Raw genomic sequence first — 19,818 nt, 5'->3', positions numbered from 1 at the left:
TACATTTACTATGGATACATGTATGCACTATATATTTACTTTAACGTTTAGGCCTAACATATCTTTTAAATAATATATACAGGGTGACAAAAGAGTCTGGAAACGGCTTAATAACTTTTTAACTAAATCCGTTAGAAAATTCAAACCTTTCACATAAACTTACATGCATAAAAACTACTTTTTCCAAGCATTTTCATTTTTTTACCTCTACTAGGGGACGGCCCATGAGGAGTAGGTACATAATCTTTAATGTAAGCATAGGTTGATATGCACATCATTTGAAAGGTATGGTCAGGTGGAGTTCATTGCCGGAAACCGCGTCTCAAAAGGTTTATCCGTTACAAAATGGCGGCTATTCAAAGTTCTTGTGGAATATACCTGTACAGGCATTAGGATTGGTAAATACTCGTTTTAAACATTAGCTTGAGAGCTGAAATTTCAACTAGCTCATAGACTAAGTTTATTCAATCAGTAGTAGGGAAAAGCCGGTTCTGGATCAACCCCGACAGACCAGGGATTCTCATCTGTTTACTCTTCCACTCATCGAAAAGCCGGTTCTGGACCAGCCCCCCAACAGACCAGAGATTTGCCCATTTTCAAGCTCGGCTGGTTGTAGTATATATATGTGCGTCCTACTTCGGGATCCAATATGGGCTCTTATGGGAATACCTCCCCACACCCTGGCTGTCGTTAGTGAAGAGGCTAGTCCTCTTCATGCCCTCGGTTGCTTCTTCCAGTATTATAAGAGAACGTGTATTGAAAAAGCACTGCTGCTTCTCATCCCTTTTTTGTGTATGCTCAGACTCTATATAGGACAACACTCGCCCGTGAAAATGGATGATGTGTATTTGGAAGCGTGCCAGTCCATGGACAGCAATACTTCGTTTTCCAACGCCTCTTCAGAAAACGCAGTTTTCACTGCGACCCCAGAAAGCGTGGTTTTCACCGCGACACCTGAAAGCGTGGTTTTCACCACGACCCCAGAAAGCATGGTTATCACCGTGTCACCTCTGCCTGTCGATTCGGATGACGACGTGAGATCGTTTGAGCTCACCGACGAGGAAGCCGGTTCCGATGTTTCCCCTATTGTCGGTTCTAGCTTACCCGATGACACTAAGGTGCAGTGTCCAATCTGCGGTGTACGTGTATCGAAGCCCTACTTAGGAAGACACAAGAAAACCAAGAAATGCTCTAACGCCGCAAGCGCACAAGAGACAAGAGCTGATATGGTGGTTGTTCAAGCTACTCCTCAAGAGAAGAGTTCACGTTACAGTGTGAAGGTAGCTTGTGACCGATGTGGAGATAGTGTGTCTGTTGCGAATCTTAAACGACATCAAAAGTCAAAGAAATGTCTAGCTGCAACACAAGCTAGTGAGCTGGCTTTGGTACCTGACGTTGCCACGGAACCCCGACGTCTGTCTAAGATTGAGTGTGATACTTGTGGTAAGCTTGTTACTACTTCGAACTTGGCCCGACATCAGAAATCAAAACGATGCCGTCCACCTGTGGATGTTCGCGAAAGCACTGCCCCAAAAATGAAGACATGTTTGCTATGTGGAGTGTCTATGCTACCGGTTCAATGGAAGCATCATAAACTGTCGGATCGTCATATTAGCATGCTGAGACAAACTCAAAATATGGCAGGTGTGAGTTCCAGAAATGTTGTATCGATTGCTCCACCTATAAACAATCAACATGCTGTACCTTCCACGAGTGGTGAACCCGTGAAACAATATGTGTATCCTCGAGCTGGTTCAACCGATGTGGAGGTGTGTAGGATTTGTATCAAACCTGTAAAAGTTTCAGAATGGTCTCAGCATTCCAAACACCATCTTCGTCCTGAAAAGCCTCAAAAGTCTAGTTTGGATATTAGGCGGTTGGTCAAGAGATATCTGAAGGTTAAAAGGAGTGTTAATGTTCCACACCCGACTATGAACAATGTTGATCTGAATGCTATGGTGAGAAAACCTACTAGACCGCAGAGACCTGACAAATTCCTTCGTACGACCTCTCAGAGCCCACTCCCATCAACATCAGCTGATGTTCCAAATGTTGTGGAAAAAATTACACATCAAAATCTCATTGATGCATTGGATGACATTCTAAAATATACTGATTTTGTGACAGACGAACAGTTCGCAGATGCTATTGAGGATTTTGATTTTGGAATGATTGATGAACCACACTCTGTTGTGAAGAATCCCCGTAGACCTTCTCTTAAGCTCATTATTCCTTCTCCTTCAGAGCTGAATATACCAAACAGCCCTGTTTATCGATCTCCACTCCACATTCCTGACAGCCCATCCTATAATCCACTATCACCATTTACTTTTGGGAGCAATCCTCCTGGACTAATACTTGGGGAAACGTCTGAAAGTTCGATTGATTTGGTTGCTCCCCCACCATCTCCAATTAGCCCACTTCCACCAACACCGGAAGTTGGTGTAGAGCATGATACTAATGGTGAGGCTGATCAGACACAAGAAGATAACAACGCAGGTGATGATGATAGTGGGTCATTGGAGGTAAGACAAATTGAGACAGCATTCAAGTCAAGACTCAGAACTTTTGTTATCGACAACAAGACTAATGTCAAGGATCCAACATTGTTTTTGAACATGTGCACGAATTTGGTTGAAGAAAAAATTGAAGAAATGGTCGTGGAAAGCAATATAAAAGTCAACTTTGTCTTTCATGCTGAATTTCAGAGAGTAGCTCAAGACAAGAAAATAAAACAACTAATGAATTTCAAGACTACTAATAAAATTGTATATCCAACAACAGACATCTCTGAATATTACAATGATGCAAAGGCAAAGATACTTGCAGAGATTGAAGACTTCCAAGCAACTGGCTCTAATTGGACTTTGATGAAGGTCATTGATTTGGAAATCAGAGTAAATAAATACACACCTCTTAAGGGCTCTAGTTACATGAAACTTCCGAAGAAGATAGAATCCAAGAAAGCAGTGATAAACATAAATAATAATGATCAGAAATGTTTCCTGTGGTCTATTCTTGCAGCTTTACACCCTGTGAAGGATAATGTTAATAGAGTGAGTATGTATAGAGCTTATGAACATGAACTTGATGATGTTTTCAAAGACATTGAGTTTCCTATGAAATTAGATGACATTACAAAGTTCGAAAAACGTGCCAATATCTCTGTCAATGTTTACACTCTCCATGGAATCGAAAATTCAGTTGTTCCTCTCAGAATCACTAACGAGGAGATGGAAAGACACGTAGACCTGCTCTACTTGAAGTCTGCAGACACAAACCATTATTGTTACATAAAGAATCTATCTAGACTTGTACAATCACAGATATCAAAACATGATCATATGTTATGGTTGTGTAAACGTTGTCTGTTACACTTTGGATCAAAAGAAGGTTTGGACAGACATAGAGAGGATTGCAGCAGACATGAAAGTATAAAAATAAATCTTCCAGAAGAAGGGACGGTCATCAAGTTTAATGATTTCAACAAGTCAATGCGAGTCCCGTTCGTGGTGTATGCAGACTTTGAATGTCTTCTTGAGTCCAACAGAACCATCAAAACTGAACAAACACAAAGCTACCAAAAACACTTGGCTATGAGTTTTGCATATTACATCGTTTCCAAAGATGGAGACTATAAACCTCCTGTCACATACTTTGGTGCAGATGCTGGAAGGGTCTTTGTGGAGCAACTTGAGATGGAGTCTGAAAAAATAAGACATTTGTATTCTAGTGAGGCTATCAAACCTATGGATTTAACGGTAGATGACCAGCGTATTATATCAAACTCAACAACATGCCATATTTGTGAAAAACCTTTAGAAGATGATAGGGTCCTTGATCATGACCATTTGACAGGACAATTCAGAGGAGTTGCACACAATAAATGTAACATTCTGTACAGGAAACCCAAGTTCATTCCTGTCTTCATTCACAACCTCTCTGGCTACGACACACATTTGTTTATTAAAATGCTGGGTATGAATGATGAGGAAATAGAGGTGATCCCAAACAATGAAGAACGATACATATCATACACAGTTAAAAAGGCGAACATGATCGAACTGAGGTTCTTGGATTCGTTCAAGTTTATGTCCAGTAGCCTTGATGCACTCACCAAAAACCTTCAGAAAGATCAGTTTACACATACTGCTAAATACTTCAATGAATCCGAGTTGAACCTGGTTTTGAGAAAAGGTATTTACCCATATGATTACATGGACAGTGAGGACAAATATGAGCTAACTCATCTACCTAAGCAGGAAGAATTCTATAACATACTCACTAAAACAGATGTTGACCCTAAAGATTATGAACATGCTAAAAGAGTGTGGGATTCATTTAAAATGAAGGATATGAAAGAGTACACATTGATGTACAACAAATCAGATGTCCTCCTATCAGCTGACGTTATGGAGAACTTCCGTAATGTGTGTATGTCAACGTACAAACTAGATCCTGCATGGTTTTTCACCACACCTGGTCTTGCTTGGAGTGCTATGCTAAAAACAACGAACGTTGAACTGGAACTTATTTCAGATTACGATATGCTACTTATGATTGAGAAGGGAATTAGAGGTGGTGTATCGCAAAGTTCTAATCGCCATGCTAAAGCCAATAACCCCTACATGAATGATTATGATTCGAGCAAACCAACTGAGTATCTGGTATACTTAGATGCAAATAACCTATATGGATGGGCAATGGTTCAACACATGCCGTACGGAGATTTCAAATGGTGTGATACAAACATCGATGTCACTGAAATACCTGACAATGCCGACACGGGGTATATACTTGAAGTGGATTTGGAATATCCTAAAGATACCCACGATTTGCATTCCGATCTTCCTCTTGCCCCGGAGCAGAGATTACCACCAGGAGGAAAAGAGGTTAAACTATTGACAACACTTTATGACAAAGAGAAGTATGTTGTTCATTACAGGAATCTCAAGCTGTACCTCAAGCTTGGATTGAAACTGAAGAAGATCCATAGAGTCATTTCCTTTAAGCAATCAAACTGGATAGCTACTTATATTGACCTGAATACAAAACTGAGAACTCAGGCAAAGAACGATTTCGAAAAGGAGTTTTACAAACTGATGAATAATGGTGTGTTTGGGAAGACAATGGAGAACATACGTAACAGAGTGGATGTGCGATTGGCGACAAAGGAAAAACAAATTGTCAAATGGATCGCTCAACCTACATTCAAGGATCGTACAATATTTGCTGAGAATCTCTCCGCTGTGCACATGAAAAGGACAAAACTCCTGTTCAATAAACCCATATATGTTGGTATGAGCGTATTAGATGTTTCAAAGACTCTAATATACGATTTTCACTATAATGTGATTAAATCGAAGTACGGTGACAAAGCTCGATTGCAGTATACAGACACAGACTCCTTGAAATATGCCATTGCCACCTCTGATTTTTACCAGGATATGAAAGCCATGATAGATTACTTTGATACAAGTGACTACCCTGAGAACAATCCGTATGGGATGCCTAGAGTCAATAAGAAGGTCCTTGGTAAAATGAAAGATGAACTGAGTGGGAGGATTATGCGAGAACAGATTGCTCTAAGATCTAAGATGTATGCTCATGAAGTCGAGGATGGTAGTGTATGTAAAAAGTCAAAAGGAGTCAAAAAGTCAGTCTCCGAGAAGGAAATAACATTTGACGACTACAAAAAATGTTTGTTTGAAGGTTTGGAAACCACTAAAACTATAAACATGATTAGAAGTTTCAGTCACGACCTCTATACCATAGCACTCAATAAAGTAGTGTTGTCAAACCAAGATGATAAACGATACATTTTAGATGATGGAATCCATTCCCTCCCCTGGGGTCACTATTCAATAAACCATTAGAAATTACTCTTTTGCAATTCCTTTTCATAAAACGAACCCAGAATCTCTTCTCCTTCACCATCGATGATTCTGTATGTTACCGGTGCTGTAGACTGAATGTGAGAAATTGTGAAAATCTCTGTTCGCCAGTTTCGAGCGTACTTGTTGGCAAACGTATCTTTCTTTGCTACTATTCTCACTCGATCGCCAACTCTTAGTTTAGGTCGTGGACGTTTAACTGATCGAAATTGATCGAGGTACAAGCTACGAATTCCTGGTTCGACTTTCACAGTCACATCGACCGGCCTCATGCGAATGGTGGAGTGTACACTTGTGTTGTACTTACTCAACAGACCCTGCAGTATGTCTATCCAACGGAATGACCCCCTAGCTTCAAAATGCACTTTCATTCGTTCATTGAGTGTGCGATTGAACCTTTCAACTATGGAGCTCTTTTCTTCATTCTCCGTATGATACATCTTTATACCATGTTTGGTGAGAAGACATTTAAAATCCTTGTTGACGAACTCTCTACCCTTATCAGTGTGTAATAGGTTAGGTGCTTTGTGACCATTGCCCTTAGCTCTTCGTATGATGGCTTCAAACGCGTTTGTCACTTCGATACCGCTCTTCCTGAGTAATGGTTCAGACCATGCATACTTGGAAAATGTATCAATCACATTTAGCATATATTTATATCCATCGTTTTCCCGGAAGAACTTGTCCATTATAACCAAGTCAGCAGCCCACAGGTCGTCTATGTAGAGAGTGACGATTTTACGTTTTGGAAACTTTTTTGTTACTGGTCGATGTAGCTCTCGTGCCTCTTCAAATTTGACATCAGTGATTCCCGGTATAAGTGCTTTTGTGAATGTGCTCTTCTCGCTTAAGCACTCGACACATCGGCCTCTTAACCGCCACTTGTCGTTAACCGTCTTGATACGTTCCACATCAGCCGAAGCGGTTTTCCTTTTACACTTGGCACAATAAAATACGTATACCATTTTGAGCTTATAATAAGAGTACTTATAGTGATATAAGCACAACATGAGTGAATTGCACAGGCACACCATTCGTCTGTCTGAAGGGCAGAAACGTAAGCTTCGTATCGCCTATAAGAAACGGAGGAGTGCTATAATTGGACTGACAAGTGACGACATAGGTCGTAGTGGAACGGACCATATCCTGTTAGACAGTGTCCAGCATAAGGCTATTGAGAAAGCTAGACGAAACCAAACAGGTATCCGGCTGAACCTCAGCTACGATCAGCTATTGAAAAATAAACAGGGAGGCCTCCTAAAAGAAGTGATGGAATTTGTGGAGGGTGCCGTTCCTGGTGGAAAACGTTTTATCTCACCTGTTGTCAGAAGACACCTAGCACCGATGCTGAAGGAAAGGTTTATTCCATGGTTGAAGCATTTGATTGACAATGAGTTGGACACGATAATAGACAAGGATCCTAAGGGTGCTGGTTTGAAAAGATGCATCAACAGGAAATTGGATGCTTTACTATTACAAAAAAACGGATAAACCCCTTAACGCTTGTGACCTCGAACGATGGGCCAAAGTGTTGGGATTGAAAGGATTTCGAGGTGTTTTCATGCGTGAAGTTTTGCCAGAATCCCCATGGGGAATGGAATGTGGTATTTTGAATCTCGGTGACTTGGAATCGAATGGTACACACTGGACCTGTTATATCAAAATGCATAATGGTAAAAAGCTGTATTTCGATTCATTTGGCAACGCTCCACCACCAATTGAACTTGTGAAGTATTTAGGCGAGCGTGATTTGTTTTATAATGATATGCGAGTACAGGAGTTTGAAGACCCTCCTATTTGTGGTCATCTCTGCCTTGAAGTTCTGAAGCGATGTTCAAACGATGATACAAATTGGAACACGATCATAAACACTTTAAGAGATGACAAATACTCGTGGCAATCTTGGTGGAGCAAATTATAAGTGTACCATGCCGCTATTAAAACTTAGAGGTACAAGCTCTCGCGTCACTCTCCACTTGGAACACCCAATCCACCTGGAGGAGAACGTGAAGCATCGTATGGCACTTGTTGCGTTCTTTACAGACAACAATATTTACAACGTCCGTGATGAAGCAAATATTTTCTTCTGGGATAGTGACGTTCATGCAATACCGAATCCTCTCACTTTCACAAGAGGTTACTGGACGATCGAGTCTATGGAAGCTACTGCAAAGGACTACATAAAATCCTTGAATCTGAACATTGATCCTACTAAATTTAGACTGAGTAAAAATGGTGATTTTCTTTCTGTGTACTCACCATTGAAGTTCTATATGGATCAAGCGTGCTGCAAGTTGTTTGGTTTTGATCCTCCAACAATAGAAACACGGAAGAGAGCCGACAGTAGCTCATACTATGTTGAGAATCAAACAGTGACAGGAAAAAGACCTCCAAAGTTGAGGGCAGTAGATACTATTGAGATACACTGCAATATAGTGCATAACAGTCTCGTCAACCATGACACACATGATCACAAACATGCGGAAACTGAACTGCTATACACGTTCTTCCCTCAAGTTCCACATGGGTATAAGATATCTGAACAACCGAAGGAAAGGTTATATGTTGATTTGAAACCAGGGTTGAGGACAATTCACTGCATAACAATCAACATACTTGATCAAAATAACAACCCGATACTCAATAGTAATGTTGAAAACCTGGTGTACTTGGACTTGGTATCATTATAAGAGCATCATGATGTCTATATATAAATTTGATCGGTTCGGAGAAGAACTGGCTGACATCAGTGCTAACCAAAGTAGCATTTCAACAGATAAGTTAAATGAAAAACTTTTATCGTTGGAATTCACTTGCAAGCATGATACAGATTCAAAGCTCAGTAACATGAAAAGAGAATTTATTTCTCAGGTAGATAACATGTTAGAAAGGCTAAAAAAAGATCTGACCTCCATTATAAAAACACAAGTTGGGTTCGAGAAACATTATATTAGTGCCAAGAACAAAAGAATAGTGAAGGTTGCAAAAGGTATAGATAAGACTGATGTGGTTGTTAAAGAACAGCTTGAAGAAGTAAATGATAAAGTTGACGGTATTTTGAAAGGTCTTGAAGTCACAAAAGACTGTATTCAGATAAAAGGAGGTCGAAAGATCTGTGGAATCAGTCGCAGCAACAGTGCATATGATGCTATTAATGGACTTGAACTTCTAGAGCTGTCTAAACGTCTACATCGAGTAGAAACGTTGACCGGTAGGTATAGAGCAACAACAGTCGATGTTTAAATCAACAGGGCAAGACATTAGGCTGTCAAGGAGTTTCCTATGAAACCAACCAAGTGGTGTTATAAGTAAAGACAATGGAAATAAACGTCTACTGTAGAGATGGTGAAAGGGCGGAAGGTGGTGTTTTCCCAAAACCACTTCGTTGCTTGATCGTTGGTCCATCAGGATGTGGAAAAACCAATTTACTGCTTAACCTCATATACAACAAAGATGGTATAGCTTTTAAACATCTCTACGTGTTCAGTCGATCAATAGAACAACCAGCCTATCTTGATTTAAAAAAGCACTATGAAAGAGTTCAGAAAAACCTCGGTTGCAAAATAGCGTTCTTCTTCTCTGATTGTTCCGACTTGGTTCCATTGGATGAATGCAAACCAAATTCACTGGTTGTGTTTGATGACTGTTTACTTGATGAGCAATCAAAAATCAAAGACTATTACATCAGAGGTCGTCACAAAAATATATCATGTATATACCTGAGTCAGAGCTATGGTCGTGTCGATATGCAAGTAATCCGTAACAACCTAAATCTGCTGTGTGTGTTTCAACAGAACAAACATTACTTGACACGTATTCATGAGGATTTTGTCGGTTCCGATATGTCGTTATCTGAGTTTGAAAAGCTCTGTCGTCGGTGTTGGCAGGAACAACATGGATTTGTAACCATCAATACCACTAAAAAAGCACACTCTGGAAAATATAAATGCATGCTGAAGAAAACGATATTTACAACGTCAATGTGAAATGTCACATCTTAAGCTAGAAACGATATATAACGTTTTTTGATTGAAATGTCGTTTTTCGACGATATGTCGTTTTTATACTAGAAACGTTATATCACGTTTTTTTAAGAAAAGTCGTTTTTCGATGGATATGTCGTTTTTATACTAGAAACGTTATATCACGTTTTTTTTAAGAAAAGTCGTTTTTCGATGGATATGTCGTTTTTATACTAGAAACGTTATATCACGTTTTTTCTGACGTTGTATAATATAAGTGAATGCAGGCTATGATGGATGCAAAAGCTGCTAAACGACTTGAAGCTATCGAGAGTAACCTGATGAAAAAGTTTCATGACGCTGAATTGGAAGAGCAAAAACTACGTGAACAAAAACTTAAAGAGATATCAGTTGTATCATCTCCAACAAAAAGTTCATCCACCACAATTATAACAAGAGATGTCCAAAAACAACCGTTGACTGTCACCAAGGCAAAGCAACTAGAAAATGTAAAAAATAGACTTCAACAACAATTTGCTAACGTACACATTTTAGAAAGAGAGGAACAACGAGAAAGGGAAAAGAAATATCAAGCTATTACCGATGCAATAAAAGAGAAAAAGGAAAAAGATGATTTATTAGAACAGAAGACAAAGGAGTGGTTGAAAAAGCAAAAATACAATCAAATGGTTGCTCGCTTTAGACCAAGAGTATACAGTACACCAGATCGTAAACAAATTCCCTTCGATAACGAAGATGAAGTGGAAACTGAAAACGTTCAGAACAAATCAATTAGACAGTTGGTGGACTCAAATGTAATCAATTTGGGCAGTGTCGGTGCAAGATACTTACCTCGTGCAAGCGATTCACAGTTTGGTATTTATTATGATGTGACGAGTGAACGCTTGAAAATTGGATCAGAACCAATCACTTTTAATTACGATGATATAGTGATGTCAGGTAAAAGTTTTGTCGGCAGTGAAGGTCTTTGGAAACTCTTGACGAATAAAGGTTTTGTTAAGTCTGATGAGTACACATCTGACAATTGGAATTCATACAAGGAAATTCTGTTGACATCCAACTCGTTGTATCAAAAGAACGATCCCTCGACTAGACGACCGAAATCAAGTCAGGGTCAAAAGTGGAAACAGATGATCAAACCCATTTGGGATGAGATGAATAAACCCGCAACCCCAATTACATCAACACCCACAGAGACAGTTGGGTCTGGGTTGAAACGGTACGATGACAAAACACCAATCGAATATCGGTACATAAAGGATTTAAACGAATTGATCAGTCGACTCAATTTCATACACGCTGAGGAGGCTGCTGGAAACAATAACTTTCACAACGAGAAGCTATCAGTCGTGAAATTCATATACGACCGCATGCAGGAGCTAATCGAACGACCAAACGGATTAAAGTATCTCATACGCTGTCTGTCAGCGTTACCTGAACACGCTATTCAAGGATCGGGGTTGTTGAACAACTTAATCAACAGTTTACCGTTTGAGCTACACGCTCCACGTAGTTGGAATCTTGATACATACAATTATTGCGGACCTGGTACGAAGCTATCTGATCGCCTGGCTCGTGGTGACAAAGGAGTCAACCCCTTAGACGAGGCGTGCAAGAAACATGACATATGGTATCGGGATCATAGGCGTGCTGAAGACCGATGGGTGGCAGATAAGAAATTGCAAGACGCTGCTTGGAATAGGGTCACGTCTTCTGACGCCGATCTAAACGAACGCGCTGTCGCACTTGGTACAACTGGTGCAATGTGGATGAAGCGCAAACTCGGTCTCGGACTAGGAACGTCTGTATGTATATAAGTGAGAGAAAGAGTACAACATGGAAAACGCATGGACGATTCTTTCCCGGGAAGCGAAAGCACCTAAGGGCGTTCTCACAGACGAGTTCGTTATGAAGTACGCTAAGGAGCTCGATTGGGGTCTCCTATCCGAAAACTACGATTTCAGCATCGACATGTTACGCACGTATTTCCATCGCGTAAACTGGTATGCCGTACTGAAGAGGACAAAGTTCGATGAGAGCTTCCTCCGGGAAATGGCTATCAACTTTAACGAGTGCTGGTATGTGGTCAGCAAATATCAAACACTGTCTGAATCATTCATACACGATTTTGCAGGCAACGTAGATTGGTACTACATCATAAAGTATCAAAACGTGTCCAAGGAATTCCTCGAAGAACACGAACGTAATCACGGATTTAATACACGGCTCTTGAGTTCGCTACTGAGCATGAGGCCTAAAGAGTAAAATCGTAATGTTACCATAGTATATTTTTTTCACCCTTTATTAAGTAACCAACACAAATGGATGCTACGTACAATCAGTTTTCAAGCGGTGTGGTGAAGAGCGAATACCGCTCTGTCATGCCGGTGTCTGAACTCAATTTCAACACTCCAAATAATTACACGGTTTTTAAACTCGATCACGGTGACACGTTTTACGATTCAGGAATACAATTTCACATTTGTGGTAAAGTCGTCAAGAAATCTGACGGGGCTGCTTATGCCGATAAAACAAACATTAAACTCATCGACAATTTCGTACCGTTTCTGTTTACTCGAATTGAACTCAAGAAACACAACACCACAATCGACACTGTTGACTATCCTGGTGTCACAAGCACGGTCAAGGGAATACTCAACTATTCCAGTTCGAACAAGAACTCTCTAGGAAACTGTGGTTTCGTATCCACGTTCACTGGTGGAGGCAACTTCGAAGTAATCGGTACCCTTGCCCACCTCGGTCTCGGCTTCTTCGATCATCTACGGTATCCCATGTACAAAGGCGGATTCGAAGTCGTATTCACCCGTGCTGAAGATAACGATGCACTATTTGTTTGGAAAGGATCAGCCACAACAGACACGATACCAGAGGATGGAAAAGTCGAAATCAAATCTTTCGTTCTTCGAGTTCCGTTAGTCGAGTATATGGCCACCAGCAAGATTCAATTGATAGATGGGTTGACGCGTTTGAGTGATCATAGCAAATTGGTATACAACTATTACCAGTGGCAGTGTATTGAGAAAAAAGGTGTTTTCGGGGCCTCGTTCAACTTCGATATCACTAACGTTTATAGAAATGTATACAACCCGAAATTTGTCATTGTGGGATTGCAAACTAGCCGTTGGAATGACCAGAAGAAAATTCCCTCCCGTTTTGATAGTTGCAACATAAAAAATGTCGCAGTGAAAATAAACGGAGAACGTTATCCTCAAGAAATGCAGAACATACACATCACTGAAGGCAAATGGAGACTGTTATACGAACAGTTGGTCAGATATCGTCTGGTGAACTTTGGAGACACCAATGTGTTCGTATCTCCTTCAGAGTTCAAGAATGATTATCCACTGTTGGTGATAGACACTCATCTCCACCCAATGAGCACAGATCGCTCGAGAAGTGACATCCAGATTGAGTTAGATTTCGTAAATGCTATCGCGACCGCGCAAGCCGATGCCGGAACAACAGCATACGTAGTCGTGGTCTCTGAAACTGGATTCAGTTATGACATTTCAAGAAACATCATTAGACAACTATAAACAATTTCTAGATCGCTGTAAGAAAATAAAAACAAAAAAAAATATAATTTTTGCCCCAGAGTGATGAGGCAAGGGTTGAATTTGATTTTGTGGGGAGGTAGTCCCATAAGAGCCCATATTGGATCCCCCAGTAGGACGCAGATATATATACTACTGGTAAAAGTTGTAATCGGTCTTCGTTACCTCCCGATTTTGACTCCCATAAGGGTCTATATTGGATCCCGGAGTAGGACGAACATATATACTCTACTGGCTGGAGGGGAGGGGGCTTGAAAATGGGCAAATCTCTAGTCTACTGGGGGCTGGTCCAGAAACGGCTTTTCAATGAGTGGAAGAGTAAACAGATGAGAATCCCTGGTCTGTCGGGGTTGATCCAGAACCGGCTTTTCCCTACTACTTCAATCTTCAAAACAAATTTAACCGGGTTTCAGATTTCCCGGCTAATGTTGACTACGAGTATTTACCATTACTAAGGCCTGTGCAGCTATATTCCGCAAAAACTTTGGACTGCCGCCATTTTGTAAAGGATGAACCTTTTTTGACGCGATTTCCGGCAATGAACTCCACTTGACCAGACCTTTTAAATGATGTCATATCAACCTATGCTTACATTAAAGATTATGTACCTACTCCTCATGGGCCGTCCCCTGGTGAAGGTACAAAAGTGGTAATGCTTGCAAAAAGTAGTTTTCATACATATAAGTTGATGTGAAAGGTTTGAATTTTCTAACGAATTTAGTTAAAAAGATATCTAACCGTTTCCAGACTTTTTTGTCACCCTGTATTTAATGATACATTTGTAAACGTTTTCGGGCGTCAATCTCCTTTTTTTTTTCGTGTGATACCAAGGACGAGAGTGTTTTTATCGTTGTAATTATTATTATGATCACACCAATCATCCTGGAAATAACATCCCATTTTGTGTGTGTAAGTGTGAGTGCATGTATGAGTGTTAGTAGTATATGCTATGTTCTGATAACAAGAAAAAAATAAAGGAAATTAAAACTAAAATGTTTACAATCAAAAGTACCTCGGCTAAGTGCACGTGATTTTAAAACCGTTTAAATTATATTATACATACTGAACATTCCTATTGTTTGTTATGGAGAATATTAACTCAGTATATTAAAACACAATAGAAATAGTAATTATAATAATTAATTATTAAAATTAATGTATAATACTATAAATTAATAATATTTCAATATAGTTAAATAATATGAAATAATTTTTTAATAGGAATAATTATTCTAGGACCTAAACACTGATAAAGAGAGAAGACGGTGGAATAATAAATGAACACCAATTAAGTAGCTAAAAGGATTTCTTGCTAAACCAGATTTCTAAATGTGCAGCATTTGCCAGCCGATTTATATTACAAATATGGCATTTAAAGTAGAAAATACTTATTGTTTGTTACCGTGAATATAATAACTTATTTTGTAATACATTACCAAAATAGGGAAAGCATACTTTTCACAAAAATTTTAGTTTAAATATATTTTTCACTAAGAAAAACATCTTAACAATGCTTTAATCCACCAATAGTCTGTTGTGATAAAACGATTTAAATTAATTGTTGATTTTGTATTCACCTATGTCTATGAATTGATTTTGCTTAAATCAAGTGCAAATGATGCTTAAAACGTATGGGGAATAAATTTAAAATATAAATATATACTTCTTTAATACAGTTAGAAAATATTCTTTAGATTAAAAATACATATATTTATTTATTTATATAAACTATAAAGTATATATAAACTAATTATATAAACTATATATTTATTTATTAAGAAAAACAATCCTTCAAAACCAGGAAACCGTGGTTGACGAGTTTACTCAGTTCCATATTCCTCGCCTCAAAACCACAGCAAACCTTGTCAGATAGTTTCTGATTACATTTGCTGTCCCTCGGAGTTTCTACTAATTAACAAACATTACGAAGAGAAATTATAAGTTAGATAAGCATTTGGATCTATATACGTCAAAAATTACATAAAACTTCCCTTACATTTTAGAATTTTAACTATTTACCACAGTTACCGTACTGTGTAAAGTCTATAGAAAGTTATAGTGTTAAAAAACAACTCAAAACCCTTCTTATTTTGTAATACAGTAAAATAGTTGAGTTAAAAGAAGTGTGAATTGTCTTACATAAGCACATTGCCTGTGTCTTAAGAGTATATATGAACAAGTTATTAAACTGAACAGGCCATGCATATGCTCTCAAGATAAGCCTGATGAAATGTGTTATGTTTGAGTTTTAATAAAAAACATCATGGGTATATTTTTTACTACTTCATTGGTATTTCCTTCGTCTTAGCAAACAGACAGAACTATTTTTTCAACACAGAATAACGTTTAATTTTGAAAACTGTTGCACCTTTTGTAAATTCGTGTACATATAAGAATGTACAAATAAAATGCTATGCCAAATTGTACTTATTACTGGATTTTGATGAATATTTTATTTTTTAAGGGCATACTATCCTGTATAATAGATGTTCGTGATGAATCGGGCTATCAATACTGCAATGTTGGTAATCAAGCGAAACAAGGAACCCTTTCAACCAGTAAACTACTAGTCGTTTATTATTTTTAAATCACCGACTTGTCATTTTAAGTGAATCTTGTTTTAATAGTTAGTTGATAGTAGTTTTTATCTCGGGGTTAGTGATGATGCTTTTACACAGCGTTTATTGGAAGATTAATGTAACTTGTAGAATAAAATAAATCTTATCAAGGGCACTAAAAATTTACAGAGTTTCCGAATCATTTTATAAGTAAACATTTTATTAATAATTTAACGTCTGAATATTTTACTTTCAATTCTTATTGATTTGGGAATTTTAAAAAGTTATATTAATTTTAGAAATCCGACAGGGTTGAAAGCGACCGCATAACTCTTCAAAAAGGTTAGTAGAGATTGTTAACTTAGAAGTTAACAATAGTACAGTAGAAATGCTTCTACCATTCTGAAATGTTCTTCTTTAATAAAATTTACATGTTTCCTAGGATTATGTAATGCACTAACCATAACCAACACATTGCAAGAAGTCTGGCAGCATGGTATTAAACCATTTTTATATGGTATTAAAAGTAATATATGTATCTTCGTCCTTGCTTTTTGGTTTAAGTATGCTAAGTGTTATTATACATCAATTTTCACTTAACTCTTTTTATATGTGAGGTGGTAAGTGTACACACAATTAGGATGGCTGTGAATGGACACTTGTGCTGAAGTACCAACAAACAAATTAAAATAGTTACATTGAATGTTTACCCAAATTCTACTGGTTACCAGAATTAACGTAAGTGTCTATTACATTGAAATAGTTTAATATTGAAAGCCCTTAGTTTTCGATTATAACATGAATATATACTTACCTAGTTGCCAGGTCAGTTATATCTATTCCATGCGCGACATGTTTCAAACTGATGACAGTTCATCTTCAGCATAATTTATTAATTTAACAAAAAAAAATCCCATTGGACGATATTTGTCGGATATTTATTCACACTCATAAATACATAAAACTAAAGGCCTTGGTATTTAAAAATTTGTACGAACGAGAAACACCGGATGACATGCGTAGGCCATTAAGTTTATCTTTATATTATATTTAAATTAAATGCTGAATTCACTTAAAAACGTATCATTAGTAAATTGCTGAACAGAACAACATAATCGGTCTCTACTGAAACACAGAACTTTGCTACTTTGACATAGTTTAGGATAGGAGCCAGAAATAGCTTTGTGCAACAATGTTTGTGGAATTATGCGAATTATACTGTATAATAGTATTCATACTAAATATATCATTCAGTAAAGTCTGCAATGGAATCTAATAATTTAAAAACACTTACATAAACTAATTTTAAAACCCTAGTCTATACGTCACTAATAAAGAAGTTAAACCCGGTTTCACCTGTTTTAGCTTAGTAATAACACAAGACTCCCGTGATTCGGAACCCATCTCGAGCTGATATCTTAGTTAACACAGAAAAATATGGATTTAAAGTCAGTTATGAATAGCATAATTTATTACATAGATTTACCTATCTCATTTTTATGACTAATACGTTTTAAAATACTATTTCGAAAAACAAGTTTAACGCTCTCAGTTAATATACTTTAAATATTTCAAATACTACCTAAACTCATTACACCACTCTCTAACCAATATAGACCTACTTTTTTAATTGGTAAAAAAATATAATTTTCTCAAGTCACTAGACCGAGAGAGTGGCGTCAGGACAAGGCTCGTGACGTCAACAATGGACATCTGGCGCTGACATTGTAGTCTTTGGGCGAAGAGAACTGTTATCTATTTTATAAAACTTAATACAAACTTTTCACAATTTCATTAGAAAAGGTTTTTATATTTTCAATTCTTCATAAAATTTAAAGGTGCCGTAATAAGTGCTATTATTATCTAATATCTGTCAGGGATGTATTTGCTAGCTATGAGCATAACGTGGGGACAAAATAATGTAAACATCAACAGTTTCAAAAATAAAAGTGAATATGTATTAATTTTACGTATTTTATATTTCAGTGTTTTGGGTTATTATTACATTGTAGTCCCTACTTTCAACGTCTGTTACGGGTTACTTGGCCTGGTAGCGAGTCGTCTAGCTTTTAAGGCAGTTTGAAGCATCTTGGTAATCTCGGCAGTCACTTAAATGCACCGGTGTCCTTAAATAGCTAAAAGAATCACGATTTTTAGTTGTAAATGCAAGTGAAATAAGACGAAACAGTGTATTAGACTAACATTTTTTTTTTACCTGGTGTTGTTTGATATTAAATTTTAATGCTAAATACAAAATGACATACTTTTTCATAAAATTAGAATCATTTTTTGTTTTTGATATAACAATTTTAACAGCCGCCATTTTAAAACTCAAAAATATTTGTTTATGACTGTTTTCCATGAAACGACTTAAAATTGTACACTTAATTTCATAAAGATATCTGTGATATCTTTTAGATTAAAAAACTTAAACACAAAAAATAAAATGGCATATATCTTGCTAAATAGACGTTAAATATCAATTGCTTTTGATTTGATTTAATCAATTGAATCTATTCAATTTTTTTGCGCGTACTTACGGGAAACCCTGTATGTACAGCATTAAAAATTCAAACTGTATAAGTAATAATGAAATGTATAACTAAATTTAAATGTTCAAAAAGGCCAATAATTTGTTGTTGCATGTTTTACAAATTATTACCTATATATTGGCCTTTTTGAACATTTAAATTTAGTTATAAATTTACTTATTAATTGCCAATAAACACCAATATAATTTATATATATGTAATGCGTAAAATATTACCATAGTAATAGCAACTAATATAAAAAAGGGATTGCTAATAAGATCAGAGATTAATTAATTGAGAATCGCCAACTACTAACTGTTCAATAGGGCAATCTCATTGACTTAGTAGACGGCTTCAGCTAACATTGACATTTTCCATTGTTTTAATCTCTATTTCCAATTAGTTTAAGATCCTTTCAAAGCTAATTGAAGTATTTATCAATTGAATTTGAACGTTTATGTTACGAACGTATCCGCTTACTAAAGCGAATTCAAAGCACCTATGTCTTAGTATGGTATATTATACTTTATGACTTTCATCAATAAATCAATTCAAATTAAATTACAGTGAAAACAAAAAGCAAACTGCCAAATCGAAGTTGAAATAAGATCCTTTTGAGCTTATGCCAAACCGAGATGCCAAAATGCCATTCTATCATTTCATAACAAATATAAGAAACTAGTTTTTACTAAACGATATAAAATCCAATCACAATCACGCAATTAAATTAATTTTTGTCTTATTTTACACGATGCCAATAAAAACAGATATTTAGACATGTGTTAACCTAATAAACAATAATAATATGTATAATCCAAGCGAAAAAAATGTATAGTGAATTGGTTTTGGGTTTTATTAAATGCAATCAGATAGTGAACACTTGAGACATTTAAAGCCTCATATTATTTTGTAAAATAATAGTCTGAGCAAGTGCTAAGTTGAAGGTGTAAGCGGTGATTTTGGAATCGGAAAGTTAGATGTATCAAGTGACGTTTTATGTGCGAGATATCAAACGGAGGAGATGATGTTTATAGCCAACAGACAGATCTCTGTTTATAGCTGAGGTTTATGTTGATTATTCTATTTCCAGCATTCGGTGTTCTCCTGCTTTTTACACATCACTTGGTTACGTTAGGTAGACTTCCGTATCTGTTGGCACAAACAACCGAATGAAAATATCGATTGATATATCGATCATGCGATATATCGTTTGGTTAGTTAGGTAAGGTTAACTTAACCTAACTAACCAAACGTTTAAGCAAAAGAAACAATCGAAT

At 37.2% G+C, this 19,818-nt stretch overlaps 1 protein-coding gene across 1 annotated transcript; it reads left to right on the top strand.

Annotated features, from left to right (window-relative positions):
* The first annotated feature begins 12,198 nt into the window (after window positions 1-12,198).
* On the top strand, window positions 12,199-13,434 carry LOC128992782 (uncharacterized). Its single transcript, XM_054416521.1, has one exon. It carries the CDS (start codon window positions 12,199-12,201, stop codon window positions 13,432-13,434), a length of 1,236 nt encoding a protein of 411 aa, XP_054272496.1.
* Window positions 13,435-19,818: the final 6,384 nt, after the last annotated feature.

The sequence above is a fragment of the Macrosteles quadrilineatus genome, unplaced genomic scaffold, assembly GCF_028750875.1.
Source record: "Macrosteles quadrilineatus isolate MER2022 unplaced genomic scaffold, UCM_ALF_1.0 Scaffold_4__1_contigs__length_99947679, whole genome shotgun sequence".
Classification (NCBI taxonomy): Eukaryota; Metazoa; Arthropoda; class Insecta; order Hemiptera; family Cicadellidae; genus Macrosteles; species Macrosteles quadrilineatus.
The sequence above is the reverse complement of the archived record's forward strand: the minus strand, read 5'-3'. Positions and strand labels throughout refer to the sequence as shown.